At 41.6% G+C, this 26,217-nt stretch overlaps 1 protein-coding gene across 2 annotated transcripts in view; it reads right to left on the bottom strand.

The window, feature by feature from the left end:
- Window positions 1-7,361: 7,361 nt before the first annotated feature.
- Window positions 7,362-26,217, bottom strand: part of LOC133484629 (probable E3 ubiquitin-protein ligase MID2) — a 120,321-nt gene continuing 101,465 nt past the window's right edge. For both annotated transcript variants that reach the window (XM_061787507.1, XM_061787508.1), the window contains 3 exons: window positions 21,792-21,953; window positions 11,433-11,640; window positions 7,362-11,106 (listed from right to left, as the gene is read on the bottom strand). In XM_061787507.1, coding sequence (XP_061643491.1) covers window positions 10,686-11,106; window positions 11,433-11,640; window positions 21,792-21,953 — 791 coding nt within the window. In that variant the 3' untranslated portion in view covers window positions 7,362-10,685. The remainder of the gene's footprint in view (window positions 11,107-11,432; window positions 11,641-21,791; window positions 21,954-26,217) is intronic.

Genomic DNA, 26,217 nt, shown 5'->3' with positions numbered 1-26,217 from the left:
AACAACCTACTGTAAATCTAAATCACTTGAAGGTTGTAGGCTTAATCAAGTTCAAACGAGCCTTCTTTATAGAGTCAATTAACCCCACCCCAAAGGTGGAACATCTTTATCGTGCTTTGACTAAAATTTGACTTTGTGGACCAATAATGCTTTGCAAAAACGTGACAAGCTTGGTTCGGTCTTTCAAACTCACTAAAATACATACTTTTTTATCACCATGTATTTTTATGGTTTTGGTCTTGTCTCGGTCTCGGTCTTGTCTTGGTCTTGGTCTTGACTCGGTCTCGACTCCTACAAGTCTTGGTCTTGTCTTGGTCTCAGTAGGCTCTGGTCTCTGGGAAGTCTTGGTCTCAGATAAGTGGGGTCTTGAGCACAACACTAGTTCTTACTAAGCACTTCTCCTTCTTATCACACGAATGAAGTTGAAGAATAGCAGATCAGTGCTGGCTGGTCCGAGACTCAGGCAAGACCAAGACTTTTGGGAGTCGAGTCCGAGACAAGACAAGAACTCTCGAGACCAAGACCGGTCTCGAGTGTTACGGCACTACATACTTGCCGATGATTCGGACTCTGATCACCTCCATTGATATTGTGAACATCATCATTAATTCTTGACAGTCAGTACAGTACAGAAAAATGCTTTAAACTCATACAAATGCTCGCACTATCATAATTGTCTTGACTGTTTACCCCGCCCTTCTTCTTACTGCGCATGTGCAGACTTGATCAAGGAAGGGATTAGAGCAGGAGTATTTAGACACGACATATCTATATGAATCACATATCGGGACATTTTATTCACTGCTTTGATTAAATGTCAGTAGAAACAAATATATAAATATATATATATGAAAAATGACTACATTGAACCAAATGAACCATATCCTTTTCACCTTTTGTGTCAATTTCTCAGTCATCTTCGATTTTTCTGCAACAGGATAAACAACTGTTTACTGATGTTAGAAATCTTAATGTGTGCAGAGTCAGCTCAGCCAGATATGCAGCAAACCAGGCAGGAAGAATCACAAGCTGCTTTTTTTTTTTTTTTTGGGTGATTCCAATTGGGTGCATCAGCTATTTATAGGACATGAAAGGTAGACGAGGGGGTGCATTGATGTGAAGCAGCCTGAGGAGAACAACATGGTCTCCTCCTACTCAGCAAGTCTTCTTGAAAAAGATGGGAGGTGGGGAAAACACAGGACGGAGTGGAATAAACATAATGAAATCTATTTTACGAAGGTTTGCATCGTGTTTTAGCTTTATGTTGCGTCTTAAATCAACAAGAATATTGTTGCAAATACACATCTTTATTAATTGGAGCAAATGAACCCTCTGCTGTTACAAAAGGCCTTCTGTCATTATACTGTTTAAAAGGTCAAATCTATCCTGTACAAGTCTCCATCCATGCAAACTCCTCACTCATCCCTCCCTGAACGCAACCTTTTTTCAACTCCTCTTTAAATACTACACTAGAAAACCACCCGATTCAATTTTAACATTTACGTTTTAAGTTTTAACATTTCATTTGCATTTTCTTTTTCGGTTGATGTTTTTATTTCATTTTAAAAGTTGACAAGTATGATCAATGTGACACATAATAAACAAATATATATATTTGGTCCATCTCTAGTGTTTGACTGTGTAACCAAGGTCAACCAATGTAGTCCTTGCCCAATGATCAAACTCACACAACCAGACCCTGGGTTGAAAGTCAAGTGGACTCACCGCTGAGCTAAAATCTCGGGGGGCTAACTCAAGTGACCAGTAACCTCTTCAGAGGATTCTGAGGAGTGAGGTTTCACTAACATACATTTGCACTACACCTCGCAAATTTAGGCTTGCTACCCAACAAAATGGACGAGCTTCATCTCCTCAAAAAGACCAGAAAAGACTTTGAATGTTCTGCCGCCCTTCTGCTTCATGGAGACACGGTTGGCTCTGCGAACGCATCCCCGATGGTGCCGTACTGCTGCACCAACTTCCAACTTTCACAGAGCGGACTGCGACTCTGAGCTATCGGGGAAAACAAAAGGTGGATTATGCTTCTAAATGAATGAAAATGGTGTACTGATGCTCAGCACACACTGCAACCCGGACTTGTTTTTGAACTGTACCTCATTCTACTCACTGGGCTTCAGACCGGTCTCGAGTGCTACAACACTGCATACATTACTGTACAGGGCAATGATTCTGACTCTGAATAGCTCCATTGACATCATTAGTTCTTGACAGTAAGTCCAGTAAAATGGACTTCATGGCCAAAAGTGGATATGGGCCTTAGTCTCCACTCTGGATTCTTCATCTTACCAAGATAATTCTCTCCTCCTGGCTGGGGATCCACCAATACCGATACCGATATTGATAATCATAAAAATGCTCCGCGCTCCCATACCAAGGCATTGATACCACTTTACCAGCCTGACCTGTGACTTCTAGGCGGGTGGAGTGGGAGCCATGTTAGCTCTGTGGAGATACTTTACATGCAGGACATAAGTGAAGCTGAATTACGCTCCGCAAAACAGATGATGGACTCAGCTGAGGCGGCGACGGAGGCAGCCGCCCTGCAAGTTGCGGCGGTGGGTCGTCCAAGCAAGCAGTTTCTCGAGCCCCGTCTCCTGTTCCGCACTGCTTGGCTCTGGCAGAGCCAGCTACGCTACTGTCACAAAGCCACGTGCGAGACCAGGCCTGCGCGTGACTCGCTTTGGCGCGCTATGTAAAGTAAAGAAGAGTGAAAAATGTATCACTTCAATTGTCCTGAAGGTCTTATAGTGAAATGCGTTATGCTACAGGCTACATTTAAGCAAAGCAAACCTATCTATCTATCTATCGATCTATCGATCTATCGATCTATCGATCTATCTATCTATATGTATGTATGGTATATTGTGCATTTCATACTCAAGCTAACTCTTTAAATGGGCTTAAAATGATTAAAAGCATTTAAAAGCAAAGAAAAACAGCTTATAAACATTTAAAACAAAGAGAAAAATAAAAATACAATTAAAACAGCATACAGTAAAAGAAAGATTATTTAAAAGTGCAAATGCATAACCTGGACTTAAAAACATTCACACTTCGGGCTGACGTCACTTCTATTGGCAACTTAATCCATTTGTGTGCAGCATAATAGCTAAATGCTGCTTGACCATCTTTGCTTTGCACTCTGTGCTCCACCATTTGACCTATGTCTGTAGATCCAAATGTCCATTAGCATTTCTTTCATGTATTCAGGACCTAAACCATTTAGTCATTTATAGACCATTAAGCAGAACTTTAAAATATATTCTAAAGCTGACTGGGAGCCAGTGCAGACTTTTGAATTGGAGTAATATGTTGACCTCATTGTTCTGGTCAGAACCCGAGCTGCAGCAGTCTGAATGAGCTGCAGCTGTTTAATGCTCTTTTGGGGGAGTCCAGTCAGAAGACCATTAAAGTAGTCAAGTCTACTTGAGATAAAAGCATGGATGAGCTTCTCCTGGACTGCTAGGCACGTTAAGTAAAATATGCGGAAAGACTGTTAGAAAAAACATGCAGTTGGACGTTCAAACGGTAATTTGTTACTCTAAAAACTTTTATATATGATTGAAACTTTCGCCATGTTCAAGAAAAGTTTAGCTTTTGTTTTTTTGAACAATATCTGATTAAGATAAAACATTTACATCAAATTTGCAAGACATAAGGGCATTATCAAGTATCGATACTTGGTATCGGTGAGTACTCGAATGTCTGTACTTTGTCTGTGGGAAAGGCGGCAGGCTAGCGGTGCATTCCTGCTCCCAGGTTAGTGGGAACAGTTTCCAGAACGGCCTGTCCTCATCCAGCATGACTGTGCACCAATGCATAAAGGAAGGTGCGTAAAGATGGACCTTGAATGAACCTGAACTCATCGTACTGATTTGGGGTGAACTCGAACCATCATCAGTGACCTCTGATTTCACAAATGTCCCTCCAAATACTTCCAAAGTATTTGCAGAAGCGTGAAAGCTGTTATAGCTGTTCCATATTTTCCTCATTTTTAACTTCCATTTCTCCCAATATTTTTTCTTTGTAGTTGCTGTATGTTTGCACACCACAGGTCCAGTTGCATGCAATCGTATAACCCCATGTGCTTTATTATGTCACTCCCTTGACTCTCCAACACAGAGGAAAGAAGCACCACCCAGACTTTTGTCCTCGTGTAGTTAAAGCGATGTTTTAGAGATAAAACGGTTAATCATCCTTCCAAATAAGGAGCATTCCTTCTTGTCTTTCTTCTCCTTACTTTTGCCTCCCTCCTTCTGCTTGAGCGTATTCTCATCCTCTAATGTTCTGACCACAAGCTCCTGATAGCACCATTCAGGCTTTTAGATTACTTTTAAATATAAACTGGTGAGATCTTACCATGTACTTGATGGCCAAGTGCTTGATGTCCTCCACCATTTGGCTCATTTCATTCAGCATAGCTTCTCTCTCTTTAAGCAAATTGTATTTGTTTCGATTCCAGGATGACTCCTTTTCTGCCATTTCTACTGTTAGATGATCTTTGGAAAGTCTTACCTTCTCAAGCTCCAGATTGGTTTTGTACAGTTCAGCCTTTGTTTAAAAAAAAATCTTTTCGTTGGCCTCCATAAGTTTGCGCATTTCACAGTTTTCCATCAAAGGTTTTCTGTAGTCTACCTCCAGACATCTGTGGTAGGTGGCCATGTTTTGCTCCTTCTCGAGCCACTGCGGTTGACACTCTCCACCGAGTGGGAGGTGTGAGTGCTTAAATGCTGTCCTGACATGCACTTTGTCTGCATGTTTGTCACTTTTCTCCTCCTCCTTTTACTTGACTCAGCTCCCCAGCTGAAGTTTACATCGTTTCAATTAGCCGGCCAGGCTAAGCAGCTTTTTTGTCATCGCCAAAGACAAACTAGTCTCCTTTACATAGGTGGATGGCTGTCATATTATTTGACAATGACACCATCAAAGAGGGATGTTGCGGCAGCAGCAATATGGTCATTGGATTCCCGAACTATGAATAAGTCACAACTGGACACAAGTCAAGATTTAAAACACTACCATTGTGGTTATTTTTTAATGTCATAGGTATTTGAGAAAATAGATTTTCTAACTTGTGTTTTTGTATCTTTTTAGACTGCTTTAAATAATTGCTCAATTTTAAATAACTGTTTTTATTGCCATATGACAGCACGATGGTGAACCAGGCCTAAGAGGAAATGGGCTACAAAGAGTGATAGACCATCGGGCCCGATAGTTGGCATTTTGGCGCATATCGGCATTGGCTTTTTTAAAATCCGACGGTCGATAATTTAATACTGGTTTATTTTGGCTCTGATGCTGCCGTGGCGAGTCTCTCTGTGACTTCTCGCTCCAGCATTGTCCCGTCCACTGCACCATCTCATTGGTTTCCCATGCACAGCCATTGCACGGGTAACAGCCAATCAGCACACAGTAAAAGGCATGCAATGCATGCACAATGCTCTCAGTGTCACACACACACACAGGACAGAGAAGAGAACGTTTTACCAACTAGAGACAGTCCAGGAAGCAAATATGTTTCAGAGGTAAGTTAAGGCAGCATACACTACATAAATTGTAATAAATCTGAGTCCTCAACAACGCACAACAACTTGTAACATTACTATGAGCCCATTAAGTTTATATTGTGCTGGACATTAGGACCATGCCTGTCACCACTTCAGGCAGGTAAGTGGGGGCACATAGGAGACTCACATTCATTGTTTTAGCGTAATATTGTTTGTTGACTCCAGTTTTTTTGTGGCCAGTCAAGGAATAAAGATGTGTTTGAACTCCATTCCTTTATCCTGCCACATTGGTTTCCCCTTGGAACATGTTCCTAGCCGAGGATGAAGAGGTGTCTTCCTCGGCCGTGTCACCCCAACTCTTGCAACCCGCCGTCGTCGTCGCAGTGGCGAGGTTACTGGAATTCTGGCAAAGTGACCCGGTTTCATTGTTCTAACATGTCGACCACCTAAGAGGAATCACCGCAGATGATCCGAAGTACTACATGATCATTGCGGCCCTCGACCAAGAGCAACAGTTGCATGCGCCTCTAAGTAGTGATAAATATGACGCACTCAAGCAACTTCTGCACAGGAGGTATAGTCTCTCTGATTCGGTGAGGGCGGATAGGCTCCTTTCCCAATCTGCCCTGGGCGATGGCATGGAGGGAGACCTCATGGACAATATGTTGTTGCTTTTAGCCTCAGGTGAAGGCAGGGTAATTTTCCCCAACTTCAGCGCCGGCGTACAGTAGCAGCTGTGGGCGTTGGTGAAGTGTACTGTTCTTCATCTCTGACTCGTCGTCGCGGAGATGTTTCTTGGCAGCTGGTGGCTACGGACTGCGGCTGATGGTTCACCCATCAAGGAATTCGGCTCCAGATCGGTGACTGTGCTTCCATGGACGCAACTTCCAGTGGGACTTTGTTGTCGCCTCCCTCTCTGTTACCATCATTGTGTAGATTTTCTGTGTGCTAATGCACTGCTCTTGATGTTGCTAACCACCATTTGATTAATGCTGTGTCTTTTGCTACTTTTCCATGTGAAGCTAGGAGACTTGGGCCATTAACCCGCTAATTATTCAGCATCAGGTAATGTTTTTCAGTGTTTACTGGCAAACTAACGACTCCCGCTTTTTCAACGGCCGTTACAAACACAGTGTGGAGCATTTGGTTCCCACTCCAGGCTCGCCAGTTTCTGCCCATGTGCGACGTTTCGATGCGGCCAAAGCAATCATTGCTAAGGAGGAGTTCGTTACTATGGAGCACTTGGGCATTGTGAGGTGTTCTAATAGCATGTGAGCCTCACTCTGACACATGTTGCCAAAGGCGGACGGTTCCTTGTGGACTTGTGGTGACTTTCGTCAGCTGAATAATATTACTGTGAAAGCTTGCGAACCCATTCCACACATCAGGATTTTTCCGTACGTTTGCATATCATGTTGCAAATCGGAAAAGCTCTTTTAATAAACTTGCCCAAAGGCATTTCAAGAAATATTGGAGTTTTTATTACTTCAAATTTTGGCGCCAAGATTTCCCTTTTTTACTCCAAAACGAATATTGGCAGCAATTACCGGTTATCGGCCTCCTTTACTACTAATAATTGGTATCGGCCCTGATAAAAATATATCGGTCTATGACCAGTTACAAAATAGAGCATGTAGGTTATGGTTTAAGGGTTGGTGTGTGTGCACTGTGCTCTGAGATTTATTGAAGAGGTTGGACACTGCTGCCAGGGGTCCTAGAAGCCAAATCCCTAAGCGCTGCATAACATGCCAGCCTTGATACCCCTTCGTCTATGACCTTTGAGATTTTAGTTTGCAAGTGACAAATGTGCTGAAGTCATTAAAGAAAACAACGTACAGATCAACGGATCATACTTTTAATTAGACTTAAATTCACAAATAACATTGGTTTGTATATAGTGTGTGATGTACAACTGGATATAATATATATATTCCTCTCCATTGATTATGTTCCTTTCTGGCTAAGATGTAATTTCACAAACGGAACCCTGCTTGTTTTGTGCTGTTTATCAAAATGTTAACAGGAGAGGAATGTGCTTCTTCTGAGTTGTAAAAAATGACTTCCCAAGTTACACAAAAGCAAAAGAAGGAGAATCTATTGCATTCTCTCTAGGGTTTTACACTGCACTGCTAGGGGGTGGTAGCTATTTGAAATCATTCACTGTATATATTTCACTGGATCGACTTGTGACATGAAGAAAGAAAATAGCACAGCAAGCTATTTCATATGCATGACGATAGACTGTGTTGTTGTTGTTGTTTTTTTTTTTTTTTTTTGCAACACCTTCCAAAACAAAAATTCACAATATGATAAGCAACCCCAGTGGAACAGGAAGGAATCTTGAACCTGCAGAATATCATGCATAGACTTGCACAGATGACTTGATTGTCAGTCTAGATCACAAATCAACATTGCCACTTGGAGCCTCCAACTGACATTAATCAATAGCAAAAGTTAGAAGCATCTTTTTAGTCAGCTGATATTTGAAAACTTTCCTGTGAGACCAATGCCATATTCCATAGGTGCTTTATTTTCAATCATGTCTTCAGGAGAATTTAGTAGGCTTTTGTGCAAAAAGTAACATTGTAAAGTGAACAATTGTTTTTCCAGCATATCCAACACGTTTTTGTAGTATGTTGTAGGGAGCCTGCGATTTTTACCTCCACCAAGCACAAGGAAATAAGTTTTGATTGCCATTTGATGGTCTATTACCTAGTTAGATCAATGCCGTTAGCTAGTATTTACCTACTACACAATACTCTCGATAGGTGGTTCATAGGCAAAACAAAATTTTGGTGTAGCATTTAACTTTGCAATCACAATATTGCATTGTGGCCAAGTAGGGCTCCCAAGATCTAGTAATGACAAATTCCAATTATATACTGTATTGTAAATCCAACGTGCACAATTGCCAGGACAGTATACACCTTCTGTTTCTTTTATATTCATCTCTCCACTACTGTACACTAGGCCATTGCACACTTATTTTATTCTTCTATTACATTTATTCGAGCAACACCAAATGTCAGGTTTATGTCACAGCTGCACTAAATTTACAGCTGCTGTGGTAGTTGCCCAAATTGGAGAAGCTCTTCAATGGTCATTTTTTTTAATGCTACAGTATAGCTGACAAACAATGTGCAATGTGTATAATCCCACCTAGTACAAGTACAAGACTGGAATGGTTAGTTGCCAGCATATCAGGATTTTGCAACAAAAAAAGGCAGACTGAAATGTTTAAAGTTGTTTGGCCTTGGTGGAGGTCTGCACTTTGTTGGTTGTTATTCTAGCACAGTTGGGAAAAAGTAGTTTTAGTATACCACCTCTTTCCTACTAAATTCTCTCATGACAACAATCAATTTGCTCAATTGAAATATTAAACACTGCTGGTTGAGGCTGCACTTAGAGCTTTTGACAACTTGTCCTTGTTAAGAGGAGAAAAGCAATACTGGATTTTTATTTGACACATCAATAATTAATAGCAGCTAGCTAATGGTGTTTGCGTTACGACTTTGATGTCAAATCCACTATGGAACGTTCGTCACTACTTTTGTGTCCCTGTACTATATCAGACCTACATGAAAACATGAGCGAAGTTGTCACTCTCAGCAATGCAATGTACTATGTGGATCGGAATGGGTGGCAATACAAAGATGAGTTTTTAGTGCATTGTGAGCAAATGTGCAGGTGAGTCTGCATTTGACGGATGTGTAGAACTTGACAGAGATACAGAAATCATTCATTGAACCAACATGGGTCCGACAGTGTTAGCATGCATTATTGCGACTGGGCCAAGCCTAACAAAATGAAAATGTGTGTGTGTTTGTGCGTGTGGACACCTGACAGGAAAACACAATCATGCTATGATGTGATCGTACAAGCGTAAAATCTACCCCCTTCCCCAATAATCAATATAAAGTGTTCTTTTTGGAAAACACCAACTTCTTTATCAATATTTTATGTGATAAAAATCACAACAATGCCTTTGGGAAGTAGCAATGTGGAGGACAGTCATGTCACTTTTCCTATTCAAATCAATTGATGCACCACTCACAATTGTTATTAAATAGTATTTCATGGATATGTTACGAATAAAAGTCATCTTCTGTCATAAATAACATTTCTGTCTTTTTCAATAAAACTCTTATTATACAAGTTAAATTGTCACATAATGCAAATTAGACCAACTGATGCAAGCGAGACCATTGGGTCAGTTCCAAGAGGACAGTCAAGGAAAAGTCATTTACAGTAGATAGTGAGGAAGCAACACATGATCAGTGATAATGGTGAGATTTGTTGTCTTGGGTAGATTACAAAACAAAATATATTTTACTAATCCCAATGGTCAAGTGTTACATGTGGAAACTCTTGATCTCTCGCTCTTAAGACTTCTGCCTAGACTGAAGTCTGGAAGACGGTAATCAAGTATGAACACCATAAAAGGTCAAGAAAATATGACCCTTCCCAACAGACCGAACTCTTCTTTAGTCAGTACGTTAACATGTGCTACCGCTGTCGCAAAAACTGTGGTAAGTTTTTTAGATCTGCGGTTTTTAAATTGCAACTCACACTGTACCATTAAATCACCTGCAATGGAAAGACAAAGCTACCGCTTCAAGTACTTGCGTTGTATGGATCGACCGAGTCACGACTACGCGTGTACAATGTGTCGCCTGCGCGTATGTCGGTCAGCTTACAGTCAGACTATCAGAAATCAAGAATATTTTTATGTTGTATGTGTCGTTTTGTTTTTGTTACAATTTGATAATACTCATAATGACAGCTTTGCACAGGTGCAGTGAAGGAAAAAGCCTCCGAGTAAGGAAAATCTACTCCGAACTCTTTCAACAGATCACTGCAGCGATTCTAAAGTGAACAGAATAAAACCTCAAATGCCATGGTAACGTATTGAGCGAGTTGGGGATGTAAGATCTAGTAATGTTTTTACCTTTCCAACCTTTGATGGACCATTAAAGTGTTGTATGACCTCAAACTAAGGACTGAAGATTTTCCAGAGTGGTGTGCATATTTTTACACTTTCTAGATCCAGTAGAAAGTAATAACGTCCACAGTAGATGCAGAAGCATTGAGTCAATATGACCACATGGATCAGCCCATCACTGGGAAGGATAGGACTCTCCTAGGTGTACCGTCCCCTCAGTGGCAGCTCTTCATTCCGGTCAAATAGGGTGACTCTTGCCGGCACAGGCCCATCTTCTGCTGCTGCTCCTGGTGATCCAGGCCAATACCCTCCACAAAATCTGGCACGGGAAGTCCTGACAGGATCATGACCGACTTGTTCCAGATCATGAAGGTGGGTACGACAGGCAGGAGGAAGGAGATTTCGAAGGTATGAATGTGATGGGAGTTCATGGCATCGTAGAAGGACAGCGAGTTGTTGTCGTAGTCCAGCAGAACGCCAAGACGCCTCAGCTGCAGGCTGGCCTCCACCAGCATGTCCTTGCCATCGTGGCGCACCATAAAGTTGTTGTTGCAGCGGGAGAACACCCACGACGATGAGTTTTTGCCACTCCATTCGTTTTTAGGGGCTGATTTGTAAGACACGCCAATAGCATACCTGCAGGGACAAAAACACATTTTGGAAAATGAGCGATCTAAAACCAGTGTCCTCCTTAATTGCTCGTATAGACAAGCTACTTCATGCTGAGGACACGCAAGATAGACACAGGCCCTTTGGGTCTTTCCTGCAGGAAGTGGTCTACTTCAGAGCCAATTAGTGCAAAGAATATGATTAGGGTAAGAGTACACACTGTGCTGTTGTGCTTTCGTGTATGTGCGCTTGTGTAACAGCCTGGGTTAAAACTCCCAGAAGAAAGATATTTCACTTCACCAAACCAAATGCACGCCTAATCATGTTTGTGTAAGTGTGTGTGTGTTTCTCACCATGTGGATGCTCCCAGCAGCACCTCCCAGTAGTGACACCCGCTGTCAATGAACACGTTACCGGCGGCCCCGTATGAGCCCATTCCACCGAAGCGTTCGGGTGTGTGACTCTTCTTCAGAGAGCTCTCGTCCTTCTCCATGGTGAGGCAGTCGTTGGAGAGACGCAGCTTCTTGTGCGCCGTTTTGGGATCCAGTTTGAATGGCTGACCTGCCAATACACCGTGCAACAGTATTAATGACAATTACATACATTATAAGCTAGTAATTAGGTCATTAATGGAAGCAGAGCTGCCAAATGTTATGGAACTGGCGTATTTTGTTACGGAAATCACTGAACGTTGACTCGTTAAGGCCGTAACACTGATTGTTCCGGATATTGTGTAAAAAAATAAAATAAAATAAAAAAAAAATATATATAAACAAAAATACAGCATCTTACATTACCGGCGCGTCCGCATTAAACAGCTGCTTGGTGCATGCTATACAGCGAACCCCCTTTATTTGTGGGGGATAGGGACTGAGCCCTGCTCGAAAAAGGTTTAATGTTGCTTTTTAATGCCGCAAGATTGGGGCAAAGCACTACTTTCCTATTTGACATGGAGATGCACTGACTAAATAAAGTTCCTCGCTCTACTTCAACATAGTTCCTTGACACCAAGCTACCACAAAATGGCGCAAAAGCAACACTGTTGTATAAGACAGGGCTCTCAGAAAATCACAGCGTTTAGGTTAAAATAAAAATCTGCGAAAAGTGAATCATGAATATGCAGGGGAACACTGTGTTGTAAAATACAGTTCAAGTAATCACCGTGTGAAATTAGGTTTATGCACAAGCTTGGCTGCAAGAGATTTTGGAAAAGGTCAAAGTTTGGCTTAAATGAATGGATGAATTAATGCAGTGGTTTTGGTTTGAAAGACTGTCATGATGAAAATGTGAAACTTTGGGTTCCAAAGTCCAACCATCCATCAATTTTCTATATTACTTATCCTGTTCAGGGCTGTGGGTGAACTGGACGCTATTCCAGTTGACTTTGGGCAGAATGCGGATTACAACGTGGACTGGTCACCAGTTAGTCGCAGCGCACTTATAGAGACAGACAACTATTCACTCTCACACCATCACTGAATGGGAATGGAATCCGTGCTGCCTGCACCAAAGCCCGGCGAATGTACCACTACACCATCAGTGATGCTTCCAAAGTCTGTTCAAGAAAAACTTGGCTCAATCAGTGGTTTTATGTGCCAACTATACATTTTTGAATCTACAGTAACCTACTTGCATGAGTCCAGACGCATTACAATGTAAGTTTTATGAACCATCATTTTCAGCAGCTGGCCTCCCACACAAAAACAACCGAAACAAGATCAGAGCTCTTACCCCACTAATTCAAAATGACAGTGACAGCGCAGAGCCACTCGTATCTTGTCTATTGTTATTATCGCTGGTGTGGACAATCCAGGAGCTGAGTGAGAAGGAATGATTGCAGCAGTTTCAGAAAAGTGTGGGTGAATAGTGTTTGCAGAGAACTCAAGGAGAGACATAAGGGGAAATGTATTTGCAATAGAAGGAGCGCGAGTCAAAACTTCAAAGCTTCTCGCAGCCTTTGTGAAAACATTTCGTGGGAGTGGAGGAAGGCAGCCAGCATCCTCCTCTGTGCCTGCCATCACACAGACTTGAAAATTAGCAGAAGGAAACTTTTAGTAGCGTTGGAACGGTGGATATGCTGCCATCGGTTCGCAACAATTCCTTATGAAACTTGATTGGCAATTCGGACAGAAAATGGGTGAACGCCGAAAGGGTGTTGCTGCGATGAAAGATAAAATAAGATATCGAGGATCGTAACAATACTAACGCAACAAATCATCGTAACAATTCAGGGATACCCTGCAAATGTGGTCCCAAGGGATGTAAGTGGTTTAAGAATGACATCAATTGATTGGATTGGCAGTGCCATGGCATCATTGCCTCATCACAATCATTTTGTCCACAAGCTCACATCTCATTTCCTTTCAAAAAAAGTGAAACTAGTATTTGGGATGAGACAAACTAGTTCAGTCTCCAACAAGCCTTGCGTTGAGTTTGCATCCGCAGAGCAATGGCGCTGCCCTTCGGTCCGATAAACAGTAATGTATAGTTTTGTTATTTTAAGTCAGCAGCGTTACGCAAAAACTGCACAGCCAACTTTCTTCTGTGGAATGGAGATGAGGAAGAACGCTTTAAATTTCGTAATCCTCTTGCCTTTGACAGACAAATACTGCACTTAAATTTCTTCTTCCTTTTGTTAACAGTTGAAGCTTGGCGTAGGGTCTTTGCTCTTCTGAGTGCCATTCCATTTTGCTAATGCTCGATTTTGAGGCATTCACGTAACACCAGCAATTTGGGCAAAACGGAGCGAAAACTGAGAGGGCAAATGAGGTGAGAAACAGTTGGAGGGGAGAAGTTGAGGGGATAATTCCAGGCTGAAGATTGTCACTGTAAACTTGTAGGAGGTCAGCGGCATCCCTCTTAGACCTGACATTTAACTCTGACACCTCGAGCTTGTTGGCTCCCTCAGCCTCCCACGGCTTAATGAGACACAATGAGCCCCCCACCCTCCCGATGCCCCCGCTCTCTGTGTCCTTCCCTTCATCTCTCTTTCCCCATCCTCTCAATCTCATCCTCTCGCGCACACTCCCCTCCAATAATCCGCCCGCTGAGTGAAACTGCTTGTGGATGTGAAAGGACGAGGCCAATGTGCTGCTGGCAGCCAATTACATGAATGCACTCGCTTCTTTGAACTGCTTATCGCTGCCAGCGCAGCCTCTTGCAAACACTGGGGCTCTCAGTCACAGCTTTCCAGGGGACGAATCCTGAGAGCCTGGGCTGACTCAGGTTGGAGGGGCGAAACGTGAGGACAAACACGCACTCGTGAGTTGAACCAGTGCAAATCAAACACACAGCACAAGTTCGTGAAGATATGTCTGTGAGAGATGCAGGTAGGTTACAAGCAGGTTTGTTATATTGAGTGCTTAATATTTATCCAATATGGAATAATTGTTGCCATCACTTACTCTGAGTTATGTTTTTTTTTTTGTCCGTTGGCTCTCCCTGTTTTTCCTCTCGGCAGCGCAGGGAGGACTTGAGCAAGGAGGTGTGCACCTGCGAGGAGTTAGTAATCAGCTCCCAGTCATCAGGCCTTTGGCCACATTAGGAAGGCGCCAGATTGTTCCTTTGTTTTTTTTCTTTTTGCTGCAGTCTGTCACTCTTCGTCTTTGTTGGGATTCTGCTCTTAGTTGGCTATTTTTTTGTGCTTTTTGTTTCTCCCAGGAAGCTTTGGCATTTTCCTGGTAATCCTCCTTGTTTTACTCTTTCCTCTTTCGGTCACTAAGTTTGAACTTGCAACAATGCAGCAGACATACAAATAAATGCCTATTGCATTGCATTTCCACCTTTCGGGGATGCTCCTTTTATACTCAATTATGACACTCACCTATTTCCAATTAACCTGCTCACCTGTGGAATGTTCCAAACAGGTTTCTTTTTCTTTTAGCATTCTTTGAATCGTGTTCTCCCTACTTATAAGTAGCACTTCATGTATGTCTTTTCTTTATACTTCTTTGTAAATTACTATTTTTTTTTCCCCCTATTCGTCAGTGGCGCTGTATGTTTTTTTGTCTTTTATTTTTGTACTTCTTCCTACTTGTTTGTAGCGCCTTTTTCTTATTTTGTACTTCGTGTGAACAAACCATACCTACTTGTCAACAGCACCTCTTTGTTTAAACTTAATTTGGAATCAGGACTTTGAGCAACCAAGCTCTGGGACTGGTTTGGTGTCCGACAAGTCGCTAATTGTTACAGCTGAACACTCACTATGCAGGACTCCACCAAACCTGTGAATGCAGTAAGTGAATGGCTGTGACATATAATCTAGTCCTTTCTGATTTATAGAGGACGGCTGCAAAGTAAATGCTCACACTTTTTACTTTTTTATTTTTAATAATAAATGGAGGCCGCCTGCAGTTTGGTTTTATTCTACTGTGAGGCCGTACCAATTAGGGAAGATTCAAAGCGTCTGCTAAGGTGATAGCTGTTCTGTGTAGGGCTGCCTTGAAGCAGTGCACCGTTACAAACTTGTAGGGCTTTACTGTTAAACACATAAAAAAACGGAGTGGTGGAGAAAATAGGGCATAGACAAAAGAGGTCTTTATTGGGGGATTCAAAAAGTAATTTCAATTCCACTTCATTACATGGAGTCCTGGTTGAAGAACTTGCAGTGTGATTATAGTTTTTATTATGTATTTTGTATATCAAACCATCTCGCAATAAATGAAAATGAGCTCAACCCCAAAAAAGCTATGAAATTAAATGAACAATGTACCAAACTACAGCAAATTATGACACACCTAAACCAACTAAGCACATTGTGTTAACCATGACATTGTGACTAAAACACATTCAGAGGAGGAATGGACCTGTACCAGAAAGATGAAATGAAATATTTGTGTTCTTGTAGTCTCCCTCAGCACCTCATAACCGGCGCCATCATCTCCGCTTCTTCCTCTCCTTCCTCTCCTTCCCACCTCCCAGTGTTTACCTTAAGGCCTGTGAGCTAGTTTGACGGCTTTCATCAGGGATGCATGCTGGGTAAATATTATTGGAGTCTCTTTTAGAGGAAATAAAGAAGTATGTGTACAACCCCAGGAACATTGACGTGTGATATTTTCAGCCTGGTTTTCAGGATTAAGGTAGAAGCTCAGATCTGAGGGGCTATGACACACACACACAGACGCACACACGCTTGCACATTCACACACGATCAGGCACCTTTCTTAACATTAACAGTTTTATGCTTGAGTATCAGCAATTTTTGTCTGGATAAATACATTGTGTTTCATATAATTATGATAGACATAAACACATACACATAAGCAATGAACATATATATTATATCGTCGCTGTCTGTCCAAATATGGTCCATTTCCTACTTATTCACATGCGTTATAAACCAATACAAAGTGTTGGAAATGGCTTGAGAAGAAACTTTTTCACGCTATTGAACACTCAAATGTCTGTGAAGTGTTGTAAAACTGCCTCCACCCACACTTTGCAGTAGCTATGTGGCATTATGTCGCCCTAAATTTGAAAGTCTGGATGTCAATTAGACAATAACGACTGAAAATAGTAAGGTTACATACATTCGAGTAGGCCGGTTTTGTTAAAAGTGGATAGCTGTAATGCCACAGGTACGTTTGCGTGCAGATTCATTTCTGTCTCTTAGACTGGTCAGTCAGTTTATCGTTTTATTTATTGCATCACTCATGACGCTAAGCCCTTTGAAAAAAAGTTTTGGAAGATGATATAAACACTGTCGTTTGCTTTTATGAAGTATGAAAAAAAAAGGCGCAGATTTCATTGTGGCGCGGTTTTTAACACTGGGGCCATGTTCTTGATGCCACTGATTAAAATCAATGACAGTGTATTAAATGGAGATTGAACATGATTTGGGGTGGTGTTGTGTTGATGTGGGTGCACAACGGCATATGATAGCAACATAAGGTATAATACCAATAAACGATGCAGTGTTTGGTAAGATGGTGCATTTTTGATTTGCTGGAAAGTAGTGATGATGGCGATAGGACCATTTTGCCCGATGGCGACAACGGCTAGGTATTGGGGCTAGAAAGTGAAGAGAGGATGTTTTGATGGTTTACACTAAGAGTACATGTCAAATTATACTGTAAATAATGAAAAACAATACGTTTAGAAAGAAATAGGTTGAATGATAGTTTTGCTGGTACCTTTGTTTTAACGTTTAAAAAAGGTGCACTTATGGAAATGCCAAATATGGAGTTTTTTAAATTACAAATCAGATTTGTAGCTAGAAAGAAAATACATTCATTATTATTGTAGTTCCACCTGAATGTGCAGCCAAGCGGGCGGCACAGTGGACGACTGGTTAGCACATCTGCCTCACAGTTCTGAGGACCTGGGTTCAAATCCGGCCTCGCCTGTGTGGAGTTTTCACCGGGTACTCCAGTTTCTTCCCACATCCCAAAAACATGCATGGTAGGTTAATTGAAGAATCCAAATTGCCCGTAGGTATGAATGTGAGTGCGAATGGTTATTTGTTTCTATGTGCCCTGCGATTGGCTGGGGACCAGTTCAGGGTGTACCCCGTCTCTCGCCCAGAGTCAGGAGGGATAGGCTCAAGCACGCCCGCACACCTAGTGAGGATAGGCTGTACGGAGAATGGATGGATGAGCAGCCAAGCCAGATGTGATGAAAACTTGTGCTTCCCGTTTTGCATGGCCGGCTAGCCCTGCAGCACTCAGAGCTAGGTCGCAGGGATGCGACAGCATACATCGAAATTCATGACTTTGTTTATTACTGATGTGAATTAAACAAGGAGTCAGACAGATAGCTCATTAAATGACAGACTGCAATAACGTGTCTGGATGACCATGCTCAGATGTTAGCTTAATTCAATTTCATGCCCAAAATATTGTGATTTCAACCCAAAATGACGACTAATTTTGTTCCTAGCTTGCTTTTTTCATGTTAAAATGGAGCATGAAATAAAGTAGAGAGGCTTACATCGCTCTTATCGTTTCCTTATGAGTGTTTATGGTAGGCTGAGAGCAAAGTGAAATCAATAATGAGAAAGTGCTGGCTTTATAAATATCATTAACGTGCTTTACGAGGTGTATTAGAAAGGCCCAGGAATGAGGTAAAAACATTTCATACCCAAACTACAAAGTTTTGTTTTTAACCTTCAATGTTGGCCAGACAATCAACTAGCATATCTGCAGGTACAGGAATGTGTTTCGTTCCGTTCATGCTTCACCATGACAACATGCCTGCTCACAATGCCCTGAGCATTCGACAGTTCCTGGCCGAGAAGAAAAATCGCTGTTCTGGCCCAACCCCCTACTCACCCAACCGCTCCGTATAATTTATTTTAATCCTCCTTCCCAAGATCAAGTGGATCCATTTTGAAGAAGACACGGAGTCCTGGAACTTTTCTGACATGCCTCTTATTTTCCGTTCACCTGTTCGGGTGACTGAGGACTTGACTGTATTTATGGCTAGAAGAGCAGAAGATTGAGAGCACTTATGTCTGCAGACACTCGTCCCTGCAAAGAGCTATTTGGTGTCTTCAGTGCACTCAACCTTCTCACTCTTTGTCATCCACCTTCTTACTTTCCTCCATTTAGAGGTTTCTCACGCCACTTTAGGATTAGAATGGATCGTCAGGGCCGGTATGGGTCACTGCGGTAAAAGGTCACACAATTGTCGACCTTCCCCTTTGTCATACTTTATTCATACGTGCTTCAGGATGCTGTGACACATTTTTAGCAGTGAGTACCTTAACACGCAGTGAAACTTTTATCAACAATAGTAGGGCACTGCATTAGGCTGTGGTCGGGTTTCACCGTTTGAATCCAGAGTGACCTAAAAGCCGGTGAAAATCCTTCGAATGTAACAACAACATGGTTTTAAGTGCTGTTTCAATCAAGTCCACTATGCTGCTCACGACATCCGGTGTGTGAAACCTGGAAAAAAATCTAACACTAGAAACATTAGAAAGCCTTTCCCATGTTAAAACGATTGGACCTTTTCTGCTTTCCAAGAGTGAAAATCTGATATTTACCTCTACTTCATGAAAGGATTGGATGGTTATCGTTCTATTGAACAACTCCCTTCGTTGTTGTTAACTCAGTAAAACACAACATTGTTAAAAAGAGAATAGCAGAGTAATGATTGATACCAACATTGGATCAAATCAAAGCATTGGGGAAAATATATAACATCAAATGAAAATTTCTCCAGTCAGTCTTTATCTGCATGGTAAAATGGAAGTTTAATATCTAGCTAGCTCATAGGCTTTCCGAGCCATCTCTTTGCCAGAAGACCCAAGGTTCTGACATGAAAAGTGCTTCCTTCAGGCTAAAGTGACAGATGGCTGCAAGAGAGGGAAGATGGACTAAAGAAAAGGGCACAACGAGATCGTATGTCACAGCCCAGAGGATCAGAGGACAGCGTGCCAAAGAGGAAAGTAGACGAGATTAACACCCAGCGTGAGACAGAACAAATCCAATTTGACAAAAACAAACCATTGAAATCTAATTAGATTTGGCCATCTCTTTATATTTGGAAAACCTTTATTGCAAATTGTGTCACTGAAGGTCAAACTACTCAAAACATGCTTGCATTACCTCTTAATTAACCACAATTATAATCAATCAAAATATATACAGCATAATTTATTTACTGTATTTTGTTATATGGCCATGACTCATTTGCACGGAGGACATCTAAAATGAAACTGTAAAACAAATATGATTTTCCCCATTAAAATGATATACAACGCAGTCTGTAACTCACACGACACTGTATTGTATTTGTATTTGCTACTTAAACACGCTAAACTTTAAGCAGTGCGTTTCATTGGTCTGCACCATTGAAAATGTATAGTTTTATAGTATATTTTTAAAAGAGCTTACGGAATGATTTTATGGGGCCAACTTTACTCGACACTCAGAGAGTCCATTTGAGAAGATGGAAATCATAAAATATCTAAGTGAGCTGAAAAGTAAATCAAGTATATGTAGCCATTTTCGTAAAGACTAACCATTATAATGCTCATTAAGAAAGCCTTTATATTACAAGGGTGTTTTATTATACTGCAGTAAGCGGCATCTATTGCATGGAAGCATTTGGAAAATGAATTATAAACTACATCATGGTACAGTATAAACAGAAACTTGAGGCTGAAAACATACCAACCTCAAGTATAAGATATCTGATCGCATACAAGCATACCTTTGAGGACCTTGCTTTGTCATGCTAGAACAGAACAGGGTATTGCCCTATCTGTTCCTTTAAAGTTGGAAGCATATAATTGTAATGGTAAGATGATATGTGTATCTCAATACTTTGATGTATGTCACTTTTGGTTCAATTGTCTAATTGTGGTCAGACAGTGATGAACATCATTGAGAGAAAGCAGACGATAGCCTGAATTTCACCTCTTAAATGTTCCCCGGTCGCATGTCACCCCCACATCACATTGGCGCTCTAATCAACTTTAATGTCATAAAAAAAAAAGTACAAGTACGTCCCAGAGGGCGTGGGTGTTGGAGGAAGATTTTAAGAGTGATGGCTTAAAATGAATGTAACAGATGGCGGCATCATTTCACACAGGGGTGCGGCAGAGGGTCATAAAGAAAAGACAGCATATAAAGTTTATTTTAGCCTGTAATTAACTTTGTCATGTTTTATATATATATATATATATGTGTGTGTATATATATATATATATATATATATATATATATATATATGTGTGTATATATATATATATATATATATATATATATATGTGTGTGTGTATATATATATATATATATATATATATGTGTGTGTGTATATATATATATATATATATACATACATACATGCATGTGTATCTACTGTATATAGTAGATAAAGTATATATAAACATATTTAAAACAATAATAATATAGATAACATTATTTTCTGTGAGAATACAATTTTTTAAACATCAGAGTTCAACCAGTGGAATGAATTGTATTCGACGTTAGACGTTTTGCTGCAAAAGTTATTTTGAAGAAAAGTCCGAAAAACCTTCAAGTGGCTTCAAGTGCACCGATTTTGCACGTTTCATGTTGTTTTACTCAGCAATGTGTTCAGATTACAGTTAATCCTCAATGCGGCAGCTCGGCTCTGACAGGCGCTCAGAGGAGTCATCATATCAACTCCATTTAAGCTCCACTGAACTATTTTTGCAATTTAACATCCCGAATCAGCTACATGGCTCCAGTTTTTAACTCTGCATCCTTCAACACCACAGAGTGCATTGGCATGGAATAAAAAGTGTGTTCATTACCAATTTGACCTTGGATTACCTATTTTTGTGGCCTATAAAATAGGTGAGCATTCTCACATGGTGTAATATTGTTAGTGTTGTTGCTAAGGTTACTGTTCAATGTTCATGCTATTTGCTATAACACCGTTTTATTGTTTGTACGAGTTGTGTTTAACACAACAAAAGATTAATGCTGTTGTCAAAAATGCATGAAACTTTAGTTCTGTGCATCTTAAAATGACAGGTGTGCAGATGGACACAAAATTGTGTTTGTATCATCTTTTGCTTCAATAGCGAGAGTGAGAGACACAGAGAGAGAGAGAGACAGAGAGAGAGAGAGAGCTAGAGGAAACAATGGAATCGTATGAAGAGAACCTTGATGCAGTGGTGGCCTGTGCAGAAAAATACAAACTAAAAGCTACCAAAAACCAAACTAATAAGGCTTGTAAATATTCATAGAGAAGCTGCAGACAAGTGCCACATGACTTACTGTTGGTTTTGAGGCGGGCTGGCTCGCTGTTTCGGCTTCCTGCCTGGTTGATAGCCTTGACGAAGAAGACGTAGCGTGTGCCACTCTGCAGGCCGTGCACCGTGTAGTGGTTTTGCTTGATGTTGGGCACAATCATCCAGCTGTCGGCAGAGTTGTACAAACCTGGCGCACACGCAGAAAAGAGCACACTCACTGAGCGCCCATGTTATGCTAACAATGAAGGTTAGGCACAGTAGTTCTCTTTGATTTTCAACTGTAAACAACAACATTCTCCCTCAACTTTAACCAGACCTCCGTTTATTCCACTCAAAGCACGCCGAGTCATCGTACCGTGCAAAAGCTTGACGAGCCCACAACCTCAGGTGTTATGCAACATTTATGAGCACATACTGATCTGTCCCATTACCTTTCCATCAGGTTTAATATGCTATACACTCCCCGCCCCGGGTCAACTTCGTAACGCTCATTATAGTGAATCACGATACGACGGAGGGGATGGGGTGGGTGCACTACAAGCCTGGGGGTCAAATAATGTGATAGCTTGTCATGCTCAAATGTCTGGAAACACAGGCCATGATAACAGAGCCTCTCGTAGGCAGAGCAGAGGGATTTTTAGTATACCTCGGCTGAATCGATGCAATGTGCCTATATATATATATATATATGCCACTTTTCACCACAATGTTGCTCATGCTGTATTTTAACCTTGGCTTTCCTGCCATGTCAATGTGTTATTCTCATTTTGAAGCATTTAAGTTTTGTCTCTCAAATACTGTAATAACAAATATTGAATATAAAATGAATTAAAATGCTTGAGTAAAGAATGCTTTGCCAGTTGACTTTATTGTTATGGGCCACCAAAGTATGTCTGATTTAAGGTCCCTGTAAAGTGTCTTGGAAATTTGACAAACCACAGAGACGAGTGTCGTTTACAATCCTGCCAAATTTGAGTGATAAAAAACGAGTATGTAAAATGAGGCTTCAAAATCGTGAAATAACAAGCCGTTCTCTCCGCTCTTGAACACTGTGGGTGTTCCCGATGAACATGCTGAAACCATGCGCTGATTAAATGTCTATCAAATATCACAACTAGCCCTGGAAAAATGGAGGCTACTTTGTCTAGCAAATTTGTTTTGTTTACACATACAGTAACTACAGGTTTGAGCCACAAAAATATACAGTATATGCTTAAAGCATCCTGTGACTGGAATATATCTTCAAGGTCGTTGTGGGGTTTTTCCATGCTGCGACAACGATGCGCTCTAAAGCGGTCACGCCATTGGGCTATCCAAAGGGAAGTATTTTTGGGGGTGTAGGTATAGCTACCTAGCTAACTGCATGTCACAATTGCGCTGGATAACCACTGAAGTGAACATCAGGACGTGGTGGAGAAACGGCGACAGTTTTTAAACACTGTTTGAAATGCAATCAGTGCACGATTGGTTCAGTTTTCCCGAGCTTCGAAGCTACTTTATTTGCGGTGGGCCGCTCGGACCCGGTTCTGTGCGGCAACATCTACCGACCTCCTACATACAATATGGACTTTTTAAATCACTTCTCCGACTTTTTGGGCGAAATCATGCTCAAATACGATTGTGTTCTTTTTTTGGAGGTTTTAATATTCATGAATGTTGTGCTGATAAACCATTGTGAAGGACTTTTTCAGCCTGATTGACTCTTTTAATATGGTGCAGTGTGTGTCTGCTCCCACACACGAACATGGGCACACATTAGATTTGGTCCTTTCTTATAGCGTGTCTGTTTGCAACCTTAAAATTACTGACTACGTGACTGCTGATCATATGTCTAGACAGTATTATTTGAAGTGTTTTTCTCTTGTGCTATTTGTACTGAATTTGCCGTGCCTGGTCGGAGCCGTATAATTTTTAACCCTCTCACCGCTGGATGGTTCTCTGTAGCTTATAACCAGCTCTCTGTTGCGTGTGATTTACTCCGTGTAGTGTAAACACAGGAGCTCAGGTCTTGGTTCCACTCCTCCTGCCAAACCATACTGGACTCTGTGGCTCCTTTAAAAACTGCGCAGCCCAAAATAAAAACTGAGCCCTGGTTTAATGACACAATTCGCGGAGCTAGGCGGGAGTGCCACAAAGACAAATGCAGGTGGACAAGGACAAGTTCAGGTCTCCCAAAAAAATTAAAAAAACTGTTGGCGATGTTATCAAAAGGAGGCCATTAAGGAGGCCAAAAGAGAACACTTGTCGAACACCATCCAGTTAAATTGCCACAACAAACGTGTGCTATTTAAAACAATTGACTCTGTCTTTAACCTGTTTGTACAGAGCCATCCACCGAAATGTGCAATAGCTTCCTTCATTTTTTTTTTATTGATAAAGTTGCTACTGCTAGGGCCCTCATTTCCACCACTGCCTCCGACCTCTCTGATCCTGTACCGTGTTCAGCTGTTTTTAGCTCATTTGAGCCTAAAGTATTTCTTGTTTTCAGAAGATGCGGTTGGTCAGATTAAGCCATCAGGTTCCATCTTTGACTCTGTCCCTCCTTACTTTTTTAAAGAGGTCTTATCAAGTATAGGACGGTCGGTTTTGACTATTATTAACGGCAGTCTGTCCTCTGGAGTTGTCCTGCAAAGTTTTAAACATGCCGTTGTACAGCCACTGCTTAAGAAACCTGGCCTTGATTGCAATGTGCTAACCAATTTTAGATTTTATCTCCAAACGTCCTTTTATTTACAAAATCTTGGAAAAAGTTGTCCACATTCAACTAAAGGATTTTCTGGATGAGCATGACGTCCTAGAGGTTTTTCAATCTGGTTTTAGAAGACTGTATAGCACATCGTCAATTTTGCGTAAAGTTGTAAATGACATGGCGGCACGGTGGCCGACTGGTTAGAGCGTCAGCCTCACAGTTCTGAGGTGCGGGGTTCAATCCCCGTCCCCGCCTGTGTGGAGTTTGCATGTTCTCCCCGTGCCTGCGTGGGTTTTCTCCGGGCACTCCGGTTTCCTCCCACATCCCAAAAACATGCATTAATTGGAGACTCTAAATTGCCCGTAGGCATGACTGTGAGTGCGAATAGTTGTTTGTTTCGATGTGCCCTGCGATTGGCTGGCAACCAGTTCAGGGTGTACCCCGCCTCCTGCCCGATGACAGCTGGGATAGGCTCCAGCACGCCCGCGACCCTAGTGAGGAGAAGCGGCTCAGAAAATGGATGGATGGATGTAAATGACATTCTATTGACAAACGACTCACAGACAGGGATTATGTGTGTCCTGTCCTGCTGGACTAAACTGGAGCAGTTGTTAGAGTAGACTACAGTATCCTCATGGCCCAGTTACAGTACTCTGTGGGCATTAGCGGTAGCACGGTAGAGTGGTTTAGATCCTATCTGGCAAACAGAACTGTGTGTGAGCCTTGGTAGTTCTGAGTCCCTCTCGGCTCCACTGCGTTCCACGGGGTTCAATTTTGGGGCCACTCCTCTTTTCTTTATATTTGTTGGTCTTAGGTTCTATCCTGAGAAAGCATGGGTTTTCGTTTCACTGTATGCTGACGAACGTCAGATTTATCCATCCATCCATCCATTTTCAATACCGCTTATCCTGGTTTGGGCGAAAGGCGGACTACACCCTGAACTGGTCGCCAGTCAGTCGCAGGGCACATATAGAGACGGACAACCATTCGCACTCACATTCACACTGTCACTGAGTGGGAACTGAACCCACGCTGCCTCCACCAAAGTCAGGCGAGTGTACCACTACACCATCAGTGACCTAAGTCAGATTTATGTCCCTCTGAAAAAAAGAAATATGCTTTCTCAGTAAAACGATTTCTATTAAGTCTCGAAGAAATTAAAACCGGGATGGCCTTCAACCTTTAAATTTAAACTTTAATGGGGGGAAAAAAACGAAGTGACAGTGTTTGGTCCAAGTGGCTCTTGTAAATCCTCACTTGTTGACAATACGCAAAGGCAACAGTTTTGAACGGTTTTAAAATGGACAGTAACTTTAAATTGGCACAGTAGTCAAATCCAGCTTCTTTTACGTTAGGCAGCTGGCACAGGTAAAAACGTTCCTTCCACAAGAGCACTTAGAAACACTAATCCATGCCTTTGTTACATCTCGGCTGGTTTATTGTAATACACTTTATTTTGGAGTGAGCCAGTCCTCCCTTAAACGTCTCCAGTTGGCTCAAAATGCTGCTGCTTGCCTCCTAACTGGAGTACTTAAGAGGGAGTACATAACTTGGGTCCTGGCTGCCTCTGCATTTTACAATACATTTTAAGATTGTTTTATTTGTTTTGAAATCTCTAAATTGTCTTGCCCTGCCTACTCCATCACTACGTCCCTTCCCGGTGCCACAGGTCAGTTGATCAGCTGCTTCTTGAGGTACCAAGGTCTAGGCTAAAGCTCAGAGGGGATATAGCCTTTTCTGTCATTGGTCCCATGTTATGGAA

Source organism: Phyllopteryx taeniolatus, chromosome 10 (genome assembly GCF_024500385.1).
Source record: "Phyllopteryx taeniolatus isolate TA_2022b chromosome 10, UOR_Ptae_1.2, whole genome shotgun sequence".
NCBI lineage: Eukaryota > Metazoa > Chordata > Actinopteri > Syngnathiformes > Syngnathidae > Phyllopteryx > Phyllopteryx taeniolatus.
Note: the sequence above shows the minus strand (reverse complement) of the source record. Positions and strands in the feature narration are given on the sequence as shown.